This window comes from Bufo bufo, chromosome 8, assembly GCF_905171765.1.
Source record: "Bufo bufo chromosome 8, aBufBuf1.1, whole genome shotgun sequence".
In the NCBI taxonomy this organism is placed as follows: Eukaryota; Metazoa; Chordata; class Amphibia; order Anura; family Bufonidae; genus Bufo; species Bufo bufo.
Genome location: NC_053396.1, coordinates 180,263,996 through 180,282,908, shown reverse-complemented (window position 1 = coordinate 180,282,908; position 18,913 = coordinate 180,263,996). Strand labels below are relative to the sequence as shown.

Genomic DNA, 18,913 nt, shown 5'->3' with positions numbered 1-18,913 from the left:
CGGCTGTCAGGGGAAGGGGGGGGGGGGAAGCTTTGTTGCCCATATTAACCAATTAGTATCCATGTCTCCTTTTCCTCCTGTTTGGACCTCATCTGCACAGAGTAGGGCTCATGTTTGTTACATGAGGTGCTAAGGAAACAACCCCACAGGAATACGGCTTCTCATTAGCTAGATGCAGCAGAAAGCTGAGCCTTCAGACAAGCTCCCTGGGGAAAGTATGCAGCCAGATAATCGCTGGAAGGAAGGAAGAAATCTACATTTATAGTCCAAGTTAAATAGGTACTAGAAGTGGTGCTGCAAAAAGAAAATCCTCACACACGTAAGGAGATAATGGGGTATCAGAGGAAGCCCCCTACATCGACCAAAACCCTGGTCATGGCATACAAGGGGTTACACAGAGGTAAGGGCCATTCGAACAACATGATGGCTGTGTAATACAGTTGGCACTCACAAGTGATTGCGTGGGCACAGGTCCTAAACCAGCACTGTGCCTATGGCGTACTGCTGCGTCCTTCTGTGTTAATGACCTGCTCACCATGATGCAATGATACCTTAATGGGCGGCAAGGGGTTAATTAGGAATTTCTGATAATTTCACCAACTAATGCTTCACAGCAGCCTTGATTCTCATGGGCCAGTCCTGTGCACGGGACACAAAATCACGCAAAATGTGTATTAAAACTGGAATTTTGATTATTTTGGGATGGAATCGCTTGATTCTTTAGCCTTCGTAATATAAGGTCTCTGGCAGATGACTTCTCCCCGCTCACACCAGGTCTACAAAGGCGGGAGTGGCGGAGAAGGGAACGGGCGAGGAGGCCCGTCTCATTCATCATTTTCTACGCCGGTTTTAGGCGTAGAAAATTGTCTAATTGTAAGACTTACATTTAGAACGGCGGTGGATGCTCCGAAGGTATGTAGAGGCCGGCGCATCTTCATAATCTCCGGCGGATCCACAGCCAGCGCAGGGGCTTATTAAGACCAACATCTAAAACACCGGTCTTAATAAGGGGCCCCGTATGTCCTTATACTACAGCATCATGGTAGTCATAGTTCGTACAAGACCAGAAGTGACTTTAGGCCTCATGCACGCAAACGTATTTTTTGATCCGTGTGCTATCCGCTTTTTTTTTTTTTTTTTGTATATAACACCCTGACCCATTCATTTCTATGGGGCCGTGCACATATCCATATGTTGTAGCAGATCCATGCGGCTGTTCCACAAACTATAGAAGATGTCCTATTCTTGTCTGTGTTGCTGATGAGAATAGACCTTTCTGTTTATGGGGGTAAGAAAAAAACGGAATGCACAAGGAAGACCTAAATACAGGCACGGTCGTGTGCATGAAGCCCAAGGCCTCTTTCCCATGTCCATGACAGGACAGTCAGTGTTTCATCCATCTGTGTGTTTTTTGCCCTCCATGTGTCATGTGTATTCCAGATTTTCAGAGCCTCTGCTACCAATGGTCAGTGACAACCACTGACAGACTACAGATGTCATGCATATTTTCATAATTCACGCCCCCAATGGGAGTGCACAGTCCACATCACGGACCAAAGTAGTGCATTTTTTCGTCGTTTTTTCCACTGACCCACAGATGTGTGAATAATAAGCTCATAAAAGTCAATGGATTTGTGTGCTGTTCATGGAGAACCGTGAGGATGAGGCCTGATTTGTAGTATATGATAATTGGTATATTGGATGTGTTCTGTGCGCTGGGGCCCGACCAAGGACAACATCTGCATAGAGTCTGTAGGGGAGATTTATCAAACTGGTGTAAAGTAGAACTGGCTTAGTTGCTCATAGCAACCAATCAGATGCCACCTTTCATTCTCCAAAGGAACTGTGAAAAATGAAAGGAGGAATCTGATTGGTTGCTATGGACAACTGAGCCAGTTCTACTTTCCACCAGTTTGATAAATCTCCCCCTGTATGTTCTCCCTGTCTTTGTGTGGGTTTCCTCCAGGTACTCCGGTTTCCTCCCGCACTCCAAAAACATATGGGGTCATTTTCAAACTGGTGTAAAGTAGAACTGTCTTAGTTGCCCATAGCAACCAATCAGATTCCACCTTTCATTTTCCAAAGGAGCTGTGAAAAATGAAAGGTGGAATCTGTTTGGTTGCTATGGCCAACAAGCCAGTTCTACTTTACACCAGTTTAATAAATGACCCCAATATTGATAGGGACCTTAGATTGTGAGCCCAATTGGGAACGGCGTGATGGTAATGTCTGTAGCGCTGCGGAATACGTCAGCGCTATATAAGTGTGTGCAATAAATAAATGATAGGAGCCTTTATTGACACGTAAGCGCTTAGGATACAGAACGGCTGCTGAGAAACTCTGAAATATAACTTTTTGGAGGTCACAGTGATTTTACAGGACTGTGAGCACCTGTACACCCCTATAACACTCCTGTTAATTTTTCTTCTCACATTTCTCTTTCTTATCCTTCTTTTCTTTCTTCTCTTTCTTGTCTTTGGGTTTTTTCTCCTTATGCAGCTTCTTTTCCTTTTTCTTGTGCTCATGGCCTTCTCCATGTGACTGTAGAGAGGAAAGATAAGTTTAGGTTCGGATCAGGTTTAGGGCTCATGCACACAGCCGTGGCCGTGATGTGGCCCGTAATTCACGGGCACCGGCCGTGCGCACCCCGCATCATGGATGCGGAACCATTCACTTGAATGGGTCCGCAATCCGGAAGGTCGGTGCAGAACGGAGGCACGGAACCCCACGCAAGCACCACAGTGTGCTTCCGTGGGGTTTCTGTTCGTGCCTCCGCACAGCAAAAAAATAATACATGCACTACTTTTTTGCGATGTGGATCGCAGACCCCGTTCAAGTGAATGGGTCTGCAATCCGCATTTGGCGGCCCTACGGTCGGTGCCCGTGCATTGAAGACCCGGCTGGCACACGTTCGTGTGCATGAGCCCTTAGACTACATGCACATGACCCTATCCCGCTGATTGTGTCTGATCGGTGGGGGTCTGACCACTGGGGCCCCACTGGTTATGAGAGCGGTAGGCTGTGCACCCTGTTTGACTGGAGCGGTAGACACACATGCATGACCGCTGCTTAATGGATAACTGTCACATTTAGACCAAAATTTCAATTTTCAGATATGTAGTTACTAATAACAGGATATTCCCGAATCAATAACTATTAGACTTACTTATACCCATATTTAATAAGATTCAGCCCTTAGCAACCAGTCTGCACAAAACTACAATCTCACTCTCTTGTTAAGATGGCCGCCGATGCCCTCACCCTGAGACTAAGCCAGCCTGCCCTCACTACCCACAATGCTTTCAGCTCCTCTCATGAACGAGCTTCTGCACCTCAACCAATCGGAGCTCTCCCCACTTAAACACGCCCCCCCTCCTCCTTCCATCACATACACTCCGATCTGATGGTATATTCTAACCTGGAGGCGTTCCCATGGTGATGGGGACGCACCTCTGACAGGGCACTGCCATCCGCGGCACCCGAGGGGTTAATTGCGCGCAGGCAGCTCCCTGTCAGAGGTCGGGTGCCTTCTGCAATGTTTACATTGGTGGGCAGTGCGCCCCCCCCCCCAGTATTAAAATCATTGGTGGGCAGTGCGCCCCCCATCTCCCCTCCTCCCCAGTAAATGGACACTGACAGGCCGTTAGAGCATATAAAGTGACATATATTCTTCTATTGGTCTTAATACACTTAATTAAACTATACCATTATCACCCCTCGCTGCCTTTCCGTTACTTATAAAAAGTGTTATTATCTATATGCAAATGACCTTACTTTGTGCCCAAGGGGCTGTCTCCTAGTGCCGCCCAGTTAATTAGTATTCACTGCACTAGTATTCACGCCCTCTCAGAGGTGCGTCCCCATCACCATGGGAACGCCTTGGGTTTAGAATATACCATCGGATCAGAGTTTTCTCCAATCCGATGGTATATTCTAACTTCACGCCCTGGCTGCACAGGATCTAAAGGGAGCGCGCACGCAATGCCTGCTTGTACGCCCTCCGTCTTCTCTATGAGGAAACAGGGAGACTGAGGACACATAGCAACGGGATTTTCAGCGCAGGTATTAATAGCCAGGAGAGGGAACAAATATGCAGAAATTGAGAGTTATTGAATACACAGTTAAAAGTTTAAACAGGGGCACCGAGGTGATATTAATCAGCCACATCCTATGCTACAAAAACATTTTTTTTTGACAGTTATCCTTTAATACAAACAGGGCAGAAACAGTTCCCGTTCTCGTGATTGGCAGGGGCCCCAGAGGATGGTCAAAGGGCTGTTTCACACGAGCGGATGCCGTGCGTGACATCCGCTCCGTGAATGACAGCCAAGACCCGATGCAGACAGCAGAAGCACGGAGCATTAACATGACTGATAATGCTCCGTGCCTCTCTGTGATCTCTTTACTACGAAATCACAGTGAGATAAAGTTGTCACTGTGATTTCGTAGTAAACAGATCACAGAGAGGCACGGAGCATTATCAGTCATGTTAATGTTCCGTTCTTCTGCAGTCTGCATCGGGTCTTGGCTGTCATTCACGGAGCGGATGTCACGCACGGCATCCGCTCGTGTGAAACAGCCCTAAGAGTATGAATCACAGTCTTAACACATTTACTATTCTGCCACATGGACCTTTGTAAATTTGGAGTACGGAAAGTCCTGCGCCAGACTTTTGCCAGAATGTGCCCCAAAAAAACCTCCTAACCTAAGTTCACGCCACGTATAAGTTGGTGTAGTGTCCCTCAAAAATGCGCCAACATTTTGGGCCATTTTTGGTGCACAGAAGCAAATTTTTCCACACAAAGTTGCACCCCTTCCTGCGGCTGTAACTTTCCCCCCTTGTCAGATGAGGCGTAAAATACTTAGAAAAGTGTGTAAAACAGTAAATGTGATGCAAAGCATTTTCAACAGTAAATCAGTCAGAGAAATTTCTGCAGCAAATCGACCGTTTGTGAATTCGCCCTGAAGCTATATGACATAAATCAGTGCAGAATTTTAAGAAGTTAAGTTGAAAATAAATAAATAAATTAAAAAAAGTGATAAAGCCTCACGATCTTTCCCCAACACCTACGAAAAAGTCATAGACGGCATTCATGCTGAAAGCTGCTATAAGGAAGGTGGCCCTATGGTGATCATACAGGTCACTTGGACCAGAGGTGGGGGGGCTCTGGTGTTATACCCGTCATACAGAAGCTCACATGTGACCGTGTTATGACTGTCTAAGCCGCCCTCATTGCATTGCCAGGTGTCTAGGACTCAGTACATTTTTTGGTCTCTTACCTTTCCTTTTTCACAGTCACTTCCGCTTGAGCTGCTGGAATCACTGGAGTCGCCGGAATGGCTGTGCTCACCCTGCGAAGATGGGAAATCTTAGAATATTGTATTATATTGAGCTACATTGCTGTAATGATGTTACAGATGATTGCTGTACCTTGTGTTCTTTGCAGTGTCCATGTTCTCCATGCTTATGCTCATGTTCTCCACCCTTATGTCCATGTTCTCCATGCTTATTCCCATGTTCTCCATGCTTATGCCCATGTTCTCCATGCTTATGCCCATGTTCTCCACCCTTATGGCCGTGATCGCCACCTTTATGGCCATGTTTCACATCGCCATGTTCAACCTTTTTAGCTTCCTCACTTTTCACTGGGTCGACTGCTGGGAAAAGATGCTCAGAACAATTATATTCTGTTGACTATTGCATATCATAGAAACTCTTTAGATATAGAGAAAATTGCGGTAGAAATGAATTGAGGTTGTTGGTATGAGTCCATGTGTTCAGTGAGGTAGAGAAAGTTAATACAAGGCACTTACTAACGTATTGTGATTTTCCATTTTGCCTCCTTTGCTGTCTGGATTCATTTTTCCATCACATTATATATGTTTCCATGATTACGACCACCCTGTAATCCATCAGCAGTGGCCGTGCTTGCATACTATAGAAAAAAGCACCAGCCTATGTGCCCTCCCACTGTCCTGGCCGCAAAGGAGGCTGACGCTTTTTCCTATAGTGTGCAAGCACGACCACCGCTGCTGGATTGTATGGAAATGAGCAGTGTATAATGTGATGGAAAAATTAAGGAAGCCAGCAAAGGAAGCAATATGGACAATCACAATACATTAGTAAGTGCCTTGTATTATCATTCTCTACATGATAAATGCCACAACCCCTTTAAGTACTATGACGTGACAGCAGGAGACCTATAGAAACGTAAATTTGCATCAGTTTTTTAAAAGGGGTCTTCCAATATGGATGACCTATCCTCTGCCCACGTTCAGCTGTTGAAAGAGGCCAATGCTCATGTGACATTCATCGGTTACATGACCTAGGTGCAGCTCAGTCCCATTCAAGTGAAAAAGCCTGAGCTGCAATACCAAGCACAGCCACTAGACAATGGACGGAGCTGTGCTTGGTAAGCTGTGAGCAGGCCGCAGAACTCAGCCTCTTCAAACAGCTAATCGGTGGGCCCCCGCCAATCAGATATTGATGACCTATCCTTAGGAGGTTTCTGTCATCAAAAAAATGGGTATTAGGGTCCATTCACACGTCCGCAATTTAGTTTCGCATTTTGCAGAACGGAATTGCGGACCCATTAATTTCTATGTGGCAGCACGATGTGCTGCCCGGATCCGGAATTGCGAGTCCGCAATTCCTTTCCCGAAAAAAATAGAACATGTCCTATTCTTGTCCACAATTGGACAAGAATAGGCATTTTCTATAAAGTTTGGCGATGTGCTAATGTCAGCTGAACATAACTGTATTAGTGACATCTCCCTGCGTGGCGCCGTTATTGATAAATAAGTACTTTTTATAATATGCAAACGAGCCTCTAGGAGCGGGGGGGGGGGGGGGGGGGGATCATTGCTCTTGCACCTAGAGGCTCCATTCTCTCACCTCTTGACACGTCCTGCTAAAGTTGATTGACAGGGCCAGGCATTGTTGCTCTCCTCCAGCCCTGTAAATCCAGTTGGAACAGGTCTTGTCCTCGGGCACTTTTTGATAATTATCCTTAAAGGGGTTGTCCGAGTTATTTTTTTTGTTCTTTCTCTGTTTCTAACTAGGCAAATGTAACAGCTTTCCAATGAACTCACTTTATCTCCAGTGGCTGGTTTCTCAGATTTCACCTGTGATGTCCGCTTCTCTCCCTGCTTTGATAATGTTGGTGCACAAGCCTAAGGCCGAGTTCTCACGAACGTGTGTGACCCGTGCCCGTGCTGCGGCACGCAAATTGCGGGCCGCAATGCACGATCACCGGCCGTGGGTCAGCCGCATCGGATCGCAGACCCATTCACTTTAATGGGTCCGCGATCCGCCCATTCCGCAAAAAGATAGGACCTGTTCTATCTTTTTGCGGAACGGAAGTACGGGACGCAACCCCACGGAAGCACTCCGTAGTGCTTCCGAGGAGTCCCGTTCCGTGCGGCTGTTCCGCGATTCCGGATTTGCGGACCCATTGAAGTGAATGGGTCCGCATCCGTGATGCGGAATGCACACGGAACTGTGGCTGTGTATTGCAGCCCGCAATACGGCCACGGATCACACACGTTCGTGTGAACTAGGCCTAAGAGATCTGTACACCAGACGTCACTGTGCTGGCCACGCCCCCCTACACTGCCATTGCTCTCTCCCAGGATTCTTAACCCCTTCAGCTGCACAGACTCAGGGCTGAAGTGTTTACTGTGTAGCTGCAGGCACTGAGGAGACAAATGCTGGGCACAGGAGCTGAAAGAAAAGTTCTGCAGAGCATTGCAGGTAGGGGGAAGATCCTGTGTGTATTAGCAGTGTCATTGTACATCTGGGACTTGTAGTCCTACACATACAACATGCTGCTGAGTCTCCCAGCAGGCAGACATGTCACTCAGGGCAGTACTTGTATTCACTCCCTTAGCAGAGGTTGTTCTTTTTGCAAGTAAACAAAGGGTCAGAAGAGAACCAGGGAAAGGAGGAAATAGATATTTTTTTGCCTAAAACTTGCTTAGCTTAGTTATATATCGCTGACCAGGGGCGTCGTTAGGTCAAAACATTCGGGGCTGGAGCCCCGGATGTTTTGTCCAGTGCCTCGAATGCAGGGCCGGCAGCGCCGCCTCCTAGCTAATTTATTCACTCCACTTGCCTCTGTGTAATCTCGCACAGGCGCACTGGCAGAGGCATCGTCGAGCAAAGTGCGCATGCACCGTCTTCCAGCGCACCTCGTTAGACGATGCCTCTGCCAGTGCGCCTGTGCGAGATTACAGAGGCAAGTGAAGTGAATAAATTAGCTAGGAGGCAGCGCTGGGCTGAAAGGGGGATCTGTGGATAACACTTATGGGGGATCTGTGGATGACACTTATGGGGGATCTGTGGATGACATTGTTATGGATGATCTGGGGGTCACTGTAGTTATTAACCCCAAAAAAATTCCAAAAGGGTCAAAATCGCAGATTTGTGACCAGAAATATAATAAAGTTATGGCTCACGGAAAATAGGGAAGAAAAATTTAAATGCAAAAATAAAAAAAAATCTCTGTTAGCCAAGGGGTTAGCCATCACCTGGAAAAACCCTTTAAGACAGCTGCAGTCAGAGAGTACCTGGTTCATAAAAAATGCTAGAAATTGATGGAAACCCCATCAAAATGGTTTGGAAACAGTATTAAGAGGATAGCTGGATGCATTTTAGACTCCTATTATGTATGACATACAATAGACAACCACAGAAAGGCTATTTGCCAAAAGCCAGGTATGTGCAAGACCTCTATCTATCCAGGAGACAGAGTTTTCAGATTGTCCTAACATAATATTCAATGACCTTTCTATACAGTTTTTTCATGTAGAAACTAATTTGCATAAACATGGGCTTATAGGAAAGACATGCAAATGAGCAGAATCTGCCTTGTTTTTCAGCTGTCATAAGACTATGAAAACCAATAGATGGCGCTATTGAGTTATGAACAGTGCCCTCTATTGGTTTCACAGTCTTATGACAAGTCTAATATTCTTGTCAGAAGACTATGAAACCAATAGAGGGCACTGTTTATAACTCAATAGCGCCATCTATTGGTTTCATAGTCTTCTGACAAGAATATTAGACTGAGTCTTATGACAAGCTTATTAGTGTAGCCTTTTGCATGGAAAATTTGCGATAAAAATTCGCAATTAGAATATTCACGATCTACACTAGGATGATATCTGACACTGGGAAAGCTGGGTAATAACTCAGTGATAAAATCTGACACTGGAAAAGCTGGGTAATAACTCGCGATCTACACTGAGTTGTTACCCAGCTTTTCCAGTGTCAGATATTATCACTGACTTCACTACATAATTATTACAAAATATCCGCTATATTGCTGTAGCTGGTTTGGAATATCTTATAGTGCACAAGGCTGCCATTGTAAGGTGTGCTGGCTGTTATCTGCCTCATGGATAGATTGTTGGCTTGCACATACCTGGCTTTTGGCATATAGCCTTTGTGTGGTTGTCTATTGTATGTTGTACATAATAGGAGTCTAAGACACATCCAGCTATCCTCTTAATGCTGTTTCTAAACCATTTTGATGGGGTTTCCATCGATTTCTAGCCTTTTTTTATGAACCAGACACCCTCTACTCTTCCAAGCAGGGGGCGCCTGGGGTTCTCCCATTGACTGAGCACCCGGATTATTCGGCCGAGCACTCGGATCTGCCGAGCATAGCGATGCTCGAGCCGAACAGCAGTTTGGCCAAGCATGCTCGCTCAATACTAATCCTATTTGTCAATAGGATTAAGAGAGGAACGGCACAACATTCATTTCTCAGAAAAGATGTTCCAGCATTATTATTTTACGGGGAAAAAAAGTATTTATTTAGACATGTTAAGAGAGGTGACAGGTGCCTTTTAAAGGGGTTGTGCCACGATATTAACATCCCAGGATACGTGTGGGTCCAACTGCTGGGACCCCAACTGATCACAAGAACAGGGATCCTGTATGTCACTATGAATGGATCACCAGGTTGAGCATGCGTACTGCACTCCACTTGGCTATCTCCAGCAATCCCATGGAGAATGAAACATCAACACGGATGCTACGCCTGCAGCTACTCCTACAGGAAAATGGGATTTGGGAGTCCCAGCAGTCATATTCCCACCGATTAGAGGCTTATTCCCTATCCTGTGGGTAGGGGATAAGGTGATGCCTTAGCACAACCCAAAAATTCTGGATGCCCATAGCCCCCACTAGGTGGCGCTTAGGAGCTGCCTGCGTTGAGCTCCATAATAAAGCAATAAATTCTAGTCCTAATCGACCCCAAGTGGTGGCTGCAGACTCTGTCTATACAGAGGTGTGTCTCCCATGCTGGGTAAGCGTGGGGGCCATCGACTGAAGGGCAGGGGGGTGCAGGGAAGGGTTAATTATAGGGGAGGTCTCGCTGGGCCGAGCGCGCCTCAAGGGGAGGATATATATAGGGTTAACTCCTCCACTTCCTCTTGGTGTGCGCTCGTGAGCCGTATCCTAAGGTATAAAGTGGTGCTGTGCTTTCAGTAAGCTTTTGATATGTCATAGATTGGTGGGGGTTTGAGTGCTGAGACCCCCACTGATCTCTTGGTCGAGGGGAGAAAAGCGCTCGCTTAGTGCGCTCTCTCTCTCTCTCTCTCTCCTTGCTTCACAAGACAAGCTCGCTCTCTGTCCTGCAGCGAGAAGAGAAAATGCACTAAGCAACCGCTTCTCTCCCCTCGTTCTATAGATAGGTGGGGGTCTCAGCCGTCAGCCATCCCTATGACATATCAAAAATGTAATGAAAGTAGAGTGCCATTTTAAGAACTTAGCACATAGGGTTAAAGGATAGATATTTCCTTTTTCTTCTGCAGAGCTGTTTTGTCATCATTATTCACCAAATGGGAACAGAGGCTAAAGCAGCTTTACAGCATAGCCATAGCTCAGCTTCCTGGACCCTTCCCCAGGACTGATCAGGTAAGGTGTGGAGTGAGGCTTCCCTTACCTGCAGACAGACTGAAGTCCATGATGTCCCCTGGTTCTGTTTGGAGAAGACTGTCTGCGTAGCTGGGAGAGCTGGAATGCGGTTGGGCAGCTATCAGCCTGACTATACAGAACTAGGTGTGTCCTGGGCACAGAGCCTTTATCTCCGCAGCTGGAGGAGGTGGCATGCTGGAGAATACACCCCTGAGCCTTTATCTCCATGGCTGGAAGGGTGACATGCTGGAGAATACACCCCTGAGCCTTTATCTCCATGGCTGGAAGGGTGACATGCTGGAGAATACACCCCTGAGTCTGGGGCGGCATCCAACCAAGCTAAGAATATCCGTCACAGACCAAGTATTGTCCACAGGCGTCTAATAAGCCCAAATATTCTTGCTGGAGGAAACCCTGAATTATCTGGTACTGGGGAATCATAAGACTTGGAGCTGTGTCATCAGGACTGAGCTGCACATTCCTCGCCGGCCACAAGGTTATACCAGCAAAATACGACGGAGGAGATGCGGATTCAGCAAGGACTACCAGATGGATAGGACTGTCACACTGTCCCCACCACTCTCCGACACCCGAATCAACCCGATTAGGGCTCATGCACACAAACATATTTTTTTCCCCTTTTCCTTTTTTTTTGCGGAGCGTATGCGGAACCATTCCGTTTCCGTATGTCCGTTCTGGAAAAAAAATGGAACATGTCTTATTCTTTTCCGCATTACGGACAAGGATAGGACAGTTCTCTTAGGGGCCAGCTGTTCCGTTCCGCAAAATACGGAATGCACACGGACGTCATCCATATTTTTTGTGGATCCGTGTTTTGGGGACTGCAAAATACACATGGTCGTGTGCATGAGCCCTTAAACCAATAATATAGCCTGGTAGGGTTGATGTAGCTCAGTAAAACAATACCTTTCTTTTTTTTTTTGTAGGTGCCTGCATTTTGGAGAAATTTACACTTTTAGGCCTCATGCACACGACCGTTGTTTTGGTCCGCATTCGAGCAGCAGTTTTTGCGGCTCGGGTGCGGACCCATTCACTTCAATGGGGCCGCAAAAGATGTGGACATCACTCCGTGTGCTGTCCGCATCCGTTGCTCCGTCCCGTGGTCCGCAAAAAAAAATATAAACCTGTCCTATTCTTGTCCGTTTTAGGCAGTTATATTAATGGCTGTCCGTGCCATTTTGCAAATTGTGGAATGCACGCGGACGCCATCCGTGTTTTGCGGATCCACAATTTGCGCACCGCAAAACACACAACGGTCGTGTGCATATAGCCTCATTTTTATGCAAATAAGCCATTAGAGCACCAAAAAGCGTGCTTATGCCGTTTCAGCAACACCCCTGGGGCTCCAAACACGCCCCCCTCCCCTTAGATTGACTACACTAGACTTCACGTCTAGCGCTGACTTCTCACGCCTGCACAACGGTTCGCTAGCACGCCACGTGCGCACCATGTCTTCTGCCGCTTGCCAAGGCGCTGTTGGCTTCATCTGCGGTCACCTCCACTTCCAGGTGTAATAGCGTGAACGGTGTGTGTGCACTAATCATCTTCGCTGCTCGAGCAAACAGCAGAAGACCTGGGGCGCTCGCACCGTGCAAGAAACCCAGGCGCGAGAACTCAGCGCTAGACTTCAGGTCTAAGGTAAGGGGTGCGTGTTTGGATCACCAGGGGTGTCGCTGGGTCAGTGCTCCAATGGCTCATTTGCATAAAAATAAAATCGTCAGCACCTACAAAAAAGAAAGGTATCGTTTCACTGAGCTGGATCAACCCTACCAGGCTATACGTCTGGTTAATGAGTAGGGCTGATCCTGGTGACAGGACCTGAGTTGACGGAAGTCTAGTGCAAGCCGCCAATCTACAGTATGGAGGGAGACTTAGTGACACACACTCTTAGTTTACATATAGAATTGGTCTACATAAGACTGTGTTCACATTGGCATTCTTATAGAGAACCTGTCCCCGCTCCTGTTTTAACAGCTTCTTGCATCTGGAACATCTATTCTTATAATTCTATGTTGTGCCGTTCCTTTATTATTTCTATTAGAAGTTATGAATGAATTGCTAGCAGCCTGCAGTAAGGGTACAGTCTACACAGGGTGGTAACAAGTTGGGGGGGGGTTATCACCCTTCTGTACCGTTACCCTATTCATTTTACCATCACACTATACACTGCTCGTTTCCAGGAGTTACGACCACCCTGCAGTCCAGCAGAGGTGGTCGTGCTTACATACTACAGGAAAAAGTGCTGGCCTGTGTGCACTGCCGGCCACCAGAGAGGCTTGTGCTTTTTCCCATAGTGTGCAAGCACGACCACCTCTGCTGGACTGCAGGGTGGTCGTAACCCCTGGAAACGAGCAGTGTATAATGTGATGGGAAAAATGAATCCAGCCAGCAAAGGAGGCAATATGGACAATCACAATACATTAGTAAGTGCCTTGTATTCACTTCCTCTACATGATAAATGTCATTTGCTGAAGTGAGACAACCCCTTTAAGGAGCAAAGAGGGACAGAGGGACTTGGGTTAAAAAGAGGGACTGTCTCTCCAAAAGAGGCATGGTTATTGTCCAGAATACCCTTTTGAGCTTTGGTTGTAAAACTAGAAGCTGTGTGCTCTTGATATCTGATCAGGTCACACCCTAATCCCAAGGCTTATAAAATATTCATGTCTTTTGTGTATGAACAGTGACTCATCCTAATGACAGGCAGTGACCTTTCCTCTTTTTCCAGTGCAGAAAGAATAACACACACTCCCTAAACTACAGATAACAGACGACCCTTCTTCTAGAGATCACTGGTTCTGACGCCACAGCTCCTGAAAACAGCTGATCAGTGGAGGTCCCGGGAGACAGACCCCCACCGATCTGATATAGATGACCTATCCTAATGACGGATCGTCAAAAGTTATGGGTTTTCTTGAACATCTTGCCATACGCTGACCTCGTGTGACTACCAAGACTGGATGCCGACTCTTCCACTCAGGTCCTGACCAGATGTGCTCCTGAGCCTTCCTGATCTTTCCTCCACATGTCAGCACACAGCAAGACTTTCAAGAAAACCTGGAGAACACCTTTAGGCCTATTGCACACGACCGTATGGCTTTTTCAGTGTTTTGCAGTCCATTTTTCACGGATCCGTTGTTCCGTTTTTTGTTTCCCTTGTGTCTCCGTTTCTGTTCCGTTTTTCCGTATGGCATATACAGTATACAGTAATTACATAGATAAAATTGGGCTGGGCATAACATTTTCAATAGATGGTTCAGCAAAAAACGGAACGGAAACGGAAGACATACGGATGCATTTCAGTTTTTTTTGCGGACCCATTGACTTGAATGGAGCCACGGAACGTGATTTGCAGGCAATAATAGGACATGTTCTATATTAAAATGGAACGGAAATACGGAAACGGAATGCATACGGAGTACAAACGGAGTACAAACGGCCAGTAAACGGGGAAAAAAAAACGGCCGTGTGCAGGAGGCCTTAGGCTGCATTCACATGTCCGTGGTGTGTTGCGGACCCGCAAATTGCGGGTCCGCAACACACCAGCCCGGCACCCCCATTGAAATGCTTATTCTTGTCCGCAAGCTGCGGACATGCTCTATCTTTTTGCGGAGCTGCGGACCCAAAGATCGGGGCCGCGCACCGCAAATGCGGATGCGGACAGCATACTGTGTGCTGTCCGCATCCATTCCATCCCCATAGAGAATGAATGGGTCCGCACCTGTTCCGCAAAATTGCGGAACGGATGCGGACCCATTTTGCGGACGTGTGAATGGAGCCTTAAAGGGGTTGTCTCCCTTCAGCAAATAGCATTTATCATGTAGAGAAAGCGAATACAATCTGTGATCTGCGTTATCGTTGATCACACACATTAGTACCAGCACCTGCTGTGCTCGCGAGCGGCACCCATGTTTAACCCCTTAAAGACTGGGCCTATTTTAATTTTTTTAATTTTTGATTTTGTCTCCCCATGTGCCAACAGCCATAACTTTTTTATTTTTCCATTCACATAGCTAAATGAGGGCTTATATTTTGCAGGACAAGATGCACAGTAGGAGGAGAGGCGGCGAGGGAGGCGCACGGGCTGCTGGTCTGCTGCGGCCTTACGCCCATGTATCGTGTGAATACGTGTATATACATATATGTATTTTGGAGAGAAAACCAGAAGAGGAACCGGCAGGAAGGAGACATATAGGTCCATCCTTTCCATTTCCTGGTAGAAGTTCACCCGTACTCTTATAATCTGATGGACAAATGATCAATCCCCCCTCTTTGGAAGCGCTTTCATCACTAATCATCTCTTCCAATTAAGGGCTCGTTAACACGAACGTATTTAGCGTTCCGTATACGGGCTGTTTTCTGCGTTCCGCATACGGTCCGTATACGGAACCATTCATTTCAATGGGTCCGCAAAAATAATGAGTCCTGTCCTATTCTTGTCCGTTTTGCGGACAAGAATAGGCATTTCTGTAATGAGCCTCCTGTTCCGTTCCGCAAATTGCGGAAGGCACACAGGCGGCATCCTTTTTTGTGGATCTGCAATTTGCAGACTGCAAAAAACGGCACGGTCGTGTGAACAAGCCCTTAAACTGTGAGAGCCGCCCTGGGAAACCCGTGCACGGACCGGAACACAACATGTGGGATGCCGAACACGGTGACGTCACACCCACGTGGGATGCCGAAAAGGAGATCCAGACGGGGTACCAGCCATAACCCAGCAGTCAAGGCCCGCAAGATTGCTAGAAAAGGTACCAGCAGTCAGGGTATCATTGCCACGTGAGACGCCACAACAGGCACAATACCCGATGGCTTTCATGCGCTCACAGTACTAGTATTTGCACAATAGATTTGGTGAAATCAACTACTGGATTATGGATGGAGGACTCCATCTGATTATATCAAGTCACCTATGAACACATTAAAGGGAACCTGTCACCGGGATTTTGTGTAGAAAGCTGAGGACATGGGTTGCTAGATGGCCGCTAGCACATCCGCAATACCCAGTCCCCATAGCTGTGTGTGCTTTTATTGTGTAAAAAAAAAGATTTAATACATGTAACGGATCTCCTAGCACCCCGACCGGGTACCTCTGTTGATAGATGCACCCAGTGCTTCCCGAGGACTCCAAGCACTCCACTTGACACCGTAAGCGCTGCAGACCCCACGAACCGCCGAAGCTTGGTTGAGGCCTCACTGTCTCCTACCCACCCTCGACCTACGACAAGGCTCCAGGCTCCAGTGGGTGAACCTCTCCTAAATCCAGAGAGCAGGAACAGCTCTTACAAGAGCTAGTAGTTATGCCAGGGGAGTATAGCAAATCTTCAGCGTATAGCAATCCCCCAGTGTCGATCAGTTACCCAAACACCAGCCTCAACATGATAAAGGGTAAAACAGGAACTCTTTATTGAGGGCTATCCGCCCGTATTTATGCAGGTCCCCATCTGGTGGACACTCCCCTAGGAGACCAGATGGAAGACTGTGACACAGGACAGATATGCAGCAATTCAGGATACACAGACACAACACATCCCCACAATGCTTCATGGTTTCCTCCTCTCTGCCCTGGAGACAACCGAAGAGTAATTCAATTATCTCTCAGGACAAAGGGAAATCGCCAATACACATGTGGAGACAACAGGACAGAAATCACCATTTAAACATACAATGTCACAACCCTTACAGTAAACACAGACATTTAACATATCCCCAGACAGCTCAAGTGTGAGTGCATATCATTAAGTGAATGGCACTCAGACTACACGAATACAATAAAATTAGCTATCTGGGTACCCTCACATAACATACACTACAATTCCAAAGACAGATGGTTCTGTCACACACCTCAAAACCCCACATATCCCCATAATGTATACATCCATGGATAGCTCTGATCTGGGTGAACAACATATCCAAAAATCACCCAGATCCGAGCAGGGGTTCCCGAATTCCATGGAAGTCACATTTGGCTGACCGCAAGCATGGCTTTCCTGCCCAAAACAGTTCCACAGATTTAAGCTGTGCGGCCGGTCTGTCTTCTCCTTCAAAGTTAGTATGGGCCATAATCCTGGGGAAAGAGGCTGGCAACCAGGCCCCTCCAAAACCCAGCAAAAAATCATTGCAGCGCCGCGGGAGAAGGACCCAGAATATCGAGGTCACCACATAGCAGAGCTGAGTGTGGGATATTGGGGGACACCGCACAGCTGAGTGCTGGATATTGGGGTCACCACACAGCTTGCGCAGCGGCGCACACACCCTCCTCCAGCTGATTCCTGTGCGGCCGCGTCACTTCCGGTATAGTGTTCTGCCAAGGTATAGGAATCTGGCAGAACACCTGTTCACAATATTTACTTACCTTGTGACAAGATGAATTTTTTGATGCCACTATTTAATTTACCATGTCTTGTATTAGAAAATGGGAAAAGAAAATTTTGTTTGGCAAAATTGTAAAAAAAAAAAAAAACCTATGGAAAAATAAAAGTTTTCTTTGCATCGCTATATTTTGACAGCCATAACTTTTTAATATTTCTGTCCACAGAGCTATATGAGGGCTTATTTTCTGCGTAACAAACTGTAGGTTTTATTGGTACCGTTTTGGTATCATGTACGACTTTAAATTTTTTTGGGAGACAAGATGACCAAAAGAAAAAAGGCAAATCGTGTTTTTTTGTTGTTTTTCCATTACGGCGTTCACCACACAGGAATTTTTTTTATATTTTAATAGTTCAGACATGGTAATACCCAATATGTTTATTTTTTTATTGCTTATATATTTTCATATGTAAAATTGGGAAAGGGGGGGGTGATTTAAACTTTTAATATTATGGTGATTAAAAAAAATATATATATGTACTTTTTTTTTTTAATACTATTAGACCCCTTAGGGGCCTAGTACATGGGATCTATCGATCCCCTCTCCTATTCACCCCAATAGAGATCTAGGATTTTTACACTCTCCATTCTGAGCTGTACCTCGTCCAGGCTGCCATGGCAACCACAATTTCACTGCTGGGTCTCCGATCGGAAGGCAGAGGGAGCCGTTGATTGCGGCACCTGAGGGGTTAAATGACAGGGGTGGCACGATTGCCACTCCCCATCAGTGCAGCCGGTTGCTGGCTGTATATTACAGCCGGCACCCGGCGTGTATGGAGTGGGCCCGCTCCATACACCCGCAGACGCATAACACCGTACATGCACGGCCTTAAAAGACCTGACCAATGCCGTAAGCGCACGGCGCTGCGCGGGAAGGGGATAAAGCTTTCATAAAGTCCTTTCTATTGATGGGAGTGAACATGGAAGGTATCATTATTTTGCGGATCTGTGGTTTGTGGACCTAAATACGGACACGACCGTGTGCACGAGACCTAATCACCATTTTATTTCCAAGGGGCGTGCTTTCCTGTTCGGGCGTGGAGAAATGCAGCTGCACTCTGGGCGGAACAGTTGCTGAGGCAATTGCCTGAGGCCCAGCGAAGATCGTGCACAGGTGGCATTAATTAAATAGGACATGTGCACAACACGCCCTGGGAGTCACGCGGTTGCCTTGGCAACTGTACCACCCACATACAGTCACCTCTCTCCACGCCCAATGTCAGACTGGACAGGAACGTATGTCTGGACAACCCCTTCAAATACCTAGGCAACTCTTTGTGGAAATTTATAAGCGTTGCCCATAGCAACCACTCACATAGCAGCTTTCATTCTGCGAGCTGCCATCTAATAGGTTGCTATGGGAAACTGCCGCACTTTATGTAGCTCCATGTATTAAACGTGATGCAGCCTGTGCTATCTATATCACATGTAACAGCCTGCAAGGGCCACAAGTATAGGTATGTAGCAGCCTGCAAGGGCCACAGTCGCACAATGGCCAATGGCCATGACTAGCAGGGGCGTGTGACGAGGAGCGCGCTAGGTGAGGTCACGTGGTGCGGTGACTCCCGCTGTCGCGCCAGTGACGTCATGTTTACTTACCCG

General features: G+C 46.9%; 1 protein-coding gene across 2 annotated transcripts; it reads right to left on the bottom strand.

Annotated features, from left to right (window-relative positions):
* Positions 1-2,277: 2,277 nt before the first annotated feature.
* On the bottom strand, positions 2,278-11,111 carry LOC120977539 (probable zinc transporter protein DDB_G0282067). Of its 2 annotated transcripts, none has more exons than XM_040405528.1 (4): positions 10,953-11,111; positions 5,432-5,658; positions 5,281-5,352; positions 2,278-2,541 (listed from the first exon to the last, which is right to left on the bottom strand). In XM_040405528.1, the coding sequence occupies exons 1-4, from the start codon at positions 10,972-10,974 to the stop codon at positions 2,416-2,418; spliced, it is 447 nt and encodes a 148-aa protein (XP_040261462.1). In that variant the 5' UTR covers positions 10,975-11,111; the 3' UTR covers positions 2,278-2,415. The 2 variants fall into 2 exon arrangements, with proteins under 2 accessions (XP_040261462.1, XP_040261463.1); XM_040405529.1 differs by having other exon boundaries at positions 5,432-5,655; positions 10,953-11,107.
* Between the last annotated feature and the right edge of the window lie 7,802 nt (positions 11,112-18,913).

What these genes read in the sequence shown, in the direction of transcription:
- LOC120977539 (XM_040405528.1), bottom strand. Translation starts at nt 10,974, where the DNA reads ATGGACTTCAGTCTGTCTGCAG. An exon ending in GGACTTCAGTCTGTCTGCAG is followed by an intron (nt 5,659 to 10,952) that starts GTAAGGGAAGCC and finishes ATCTTTTCCCAG; the next exon opens with CAGTCGACCCAGTGAAAAGT. An exon ending in GTGACTGTGAAAAAGGAAAG is followed by an intron (nt 2,542 to 5,280) that starts GTAAGAGACCAA and finishes TCCTCTCTACAG; the next exon opens with TCACATGGAGAAGGCCATGA.